The 2559-nt window shown below is 34.7% G+C and overlaps 1 protein-coding gene across 1 annotated transcript in view; it reads left to right on the forward strand.

The window, feature by feature from the left end:
* Window positions 1-2559, forward strand: part of GABRG3 (gamma-aminobutyric acid (GABA) A receptor, gamma 3) — an 831633-nt gene that overhangs the window by 822126 nt on the left and 6948 nt on the right. Inside the window, exon 9 of the mRNA XM_010845850.1 lies at window positions 506-565. Within this exon, the coding sequence (XP_010844152.1) occupies window positions 506-565 (60 nt within the window). The remainder of the gene's footprint in view (window positions 1-505; window positions 566-2559) is intronic.

The following is a 2559-nucleotide window of genomic DNA, read 5'->3' on the forward strand; positions in this document are numbered from 1 at the left end:
GGTTTGATGCAGGATACAGGGTGCTTGGGGCTGGTGCACTGGGATGACCCAGAGGGATGGTATGGGGAGGGAGGTGGGAGGGGGGTTCAGGATTGGGAACACGTGTACACCCGTGGTGGATTCATGTTGATGTATGGCAAAACCAATACAAGATTGTAAAGTAATTAGCCTCTAATTAAAATAAATAAATTTTTTAAAAAAGAAAAAAATGCAAAAAAAAAATTTTTTTAAAGATTTTCTCAGAAGGTAGTAGAAGAATATTTTGAGGTAAATGGTTCTTATTCATAAGGATTTTATACATGATATAAATAGTTAATTTAATAAGGCTTTTTAAAAACAAGATAGGTATTCAGAAGATATGAATGTGACTGTCAAGCAGTCTTCAGCTTCACCTACCAGTGGCATGGACTGATGTAATCACATCTTAAAGATTATTCATTATCAGAGTGTTCTGTAATACAGATTCCATGGCAGTTTTCAATGGCTTTTTCTGCTTTCCTCGTAGTCACTACATGCAGATTCCTCAAGATGGATTCATGAAAGGATAAGCCTACAAGCACCGTCTGTACGTATAGCATTGCAAATGTAAATATTTCTGAGAACTTTGTGTAAACTACAATTGAAAAATATTGTTGTTTACAAATGCATCTATTGAAGACCAAAGAGTAATGCATGTACTCCCTTTAAAAAATGTATTTACAAAGAAATGTTCAACTTAGAAAATTTGGAAAATAAAGGGAGAAAAATCACTTCTACTCAGGGATTAGTGTATAGCATACATATTTCTGTAAGTCAAAATTATGTTCTGAATACACTTCTTGGTCAAAATATTAATTTGTAGGATCATTTTGATGATTGCATCATATGTTCATGATTGATGCATGCACAGATGATCTTGGCTGGACACTGGGCTAATCCACAACTTTTCACTTTTGAACATATTTTTATCACTACAGTTTTATACATACTTGTGACTATTTTCTTAGTATTAATTCCTAGAAGCAGAATGCCTGGGTCAAGGAATTGCATGTTTTTTTCCAAATCACATTCCACCAGTTTTGTTAGCAGTGTGAGTCACTCACTGCTCAATATGGGTCACTCTCCCTGCATTTAGTTGAATAGTTGAATATACAAACAACTCCTACAAACTATTCCTATTGGCATTGCTTTGATTATTGATAAAGCTTAATATATTTTTAATTGTTTTTGATTTTCACATATTCCTGTGAATTGCTTTTTCTGTCCATTAATTTTTATAAAAGTTTTTGTACAATTTTGATAACAATTTTTATCCTTTAAGTTTTTTAAAGTAGCATGCTATCTGCCAGTTATATTTATTGCATTTATACAATGTAAAATTTATATAATCACATATAGAATATATTAGGGATATTAGTCTGGTTTTGTATGTAGTTTTTATTTCAGATTTCATTAATAATGCTGTCACTGCAATTTCTTGAGCTTTTTGCCACATGCAGTGTCTTCAATCTCCTGTTGTCAAATCTATCAGCATTTCCTTTTGTGGTATCGGCCTCTTGTGTCCTGCTTGGAAGTTCTTTCCTATCTTCAGAATGACATAGCTCTCCCTGACTTTCTTTTGAGTGCTAACTCTGTTTGGCAACATATTCTAAGTACTTTCATTTATCAACTCATTCTATCTTCACAAAAACCCACTCTACTGACAAGGACACTGAGATGTGGAAAAGTAAAGTCCTATAAGTATTGACTGAATCTTCACAATTTAAAAAATTGTTGTATTTAATTATTAGTGTTACCTGAATTTTTAGTATATAGCTTAATGTAAGACTCTATTGAAAAATTGAGAAACATGTCTTTAAATCACTGATTGTGAGCTACCACTTTTACCATATGACAACTTTTACTTTAATTATTTTTATCCCTTTGTACATAAGAAGTCACAAATTGCACTGAATGTTTTATGCCCACCCGTACATGATAAGTGGTTTTCTAGCTGCTAATCAGCATCTTATGTTCAGTTCATTTCAGTCAATTTCATCAGGAGATTGTATAATTATCTATACTCTGCAAGTATGTATCATTATAGTTCTGACAGAAGTGAAGCCATTTTTCTAGTTGCGGGAAGCCACAGTGGATATAGATTTTGCCAGCAAATGCTGCCAAATAGCAACAGACTGAAAGGTAATGGGAAGGGGTGGAAGTAGAGGATGCTAAATAACAGAGACAAGTCAGAACAAATAGTCTGAGGCCCAGAAAATACATTATCACACACAACCAGGGGGCTAAGAGTGGAGGAAGAAATATTGACATCTTCAGTATAGAAATGATACAGTCAAAAGTAATAAAGAATGTTTAACATAGAGGAAAAAAAATAGCCACAAAACTGGAAGAAATTTTTAAGCTGGAAAATGTAATGACCCTAAAGAAATACATACAAAAACAATTCACAGAAAGGGCTCCAGGCCAGTTGATGCTGCTGCTGCTGCTGAGCCGCTTCAGTAGTGTCCGACTCTGTGCGACCCCATAGATGGCAGCCCACCAGGCTCCCCCGTCCCTGGGATTCTCCAGGCAAGAACACTG

Source organism: Bison bison, unplaced genomic scaffold (assembly GCF_000754665.1).
Source record: "Bison bison bison isolate TAMUID 2011002044 unplaced genomic scaffold, Bison_UMD1.0 scf7180017864224, whole genome shotgun sequence".
NCBI classification, from domain to species: domain Eukaryota; kingdom Metazoa; phylum Chordata; class Mammalia; order Artiodactyla; family Bovidae; genus Bison; species Bison bison.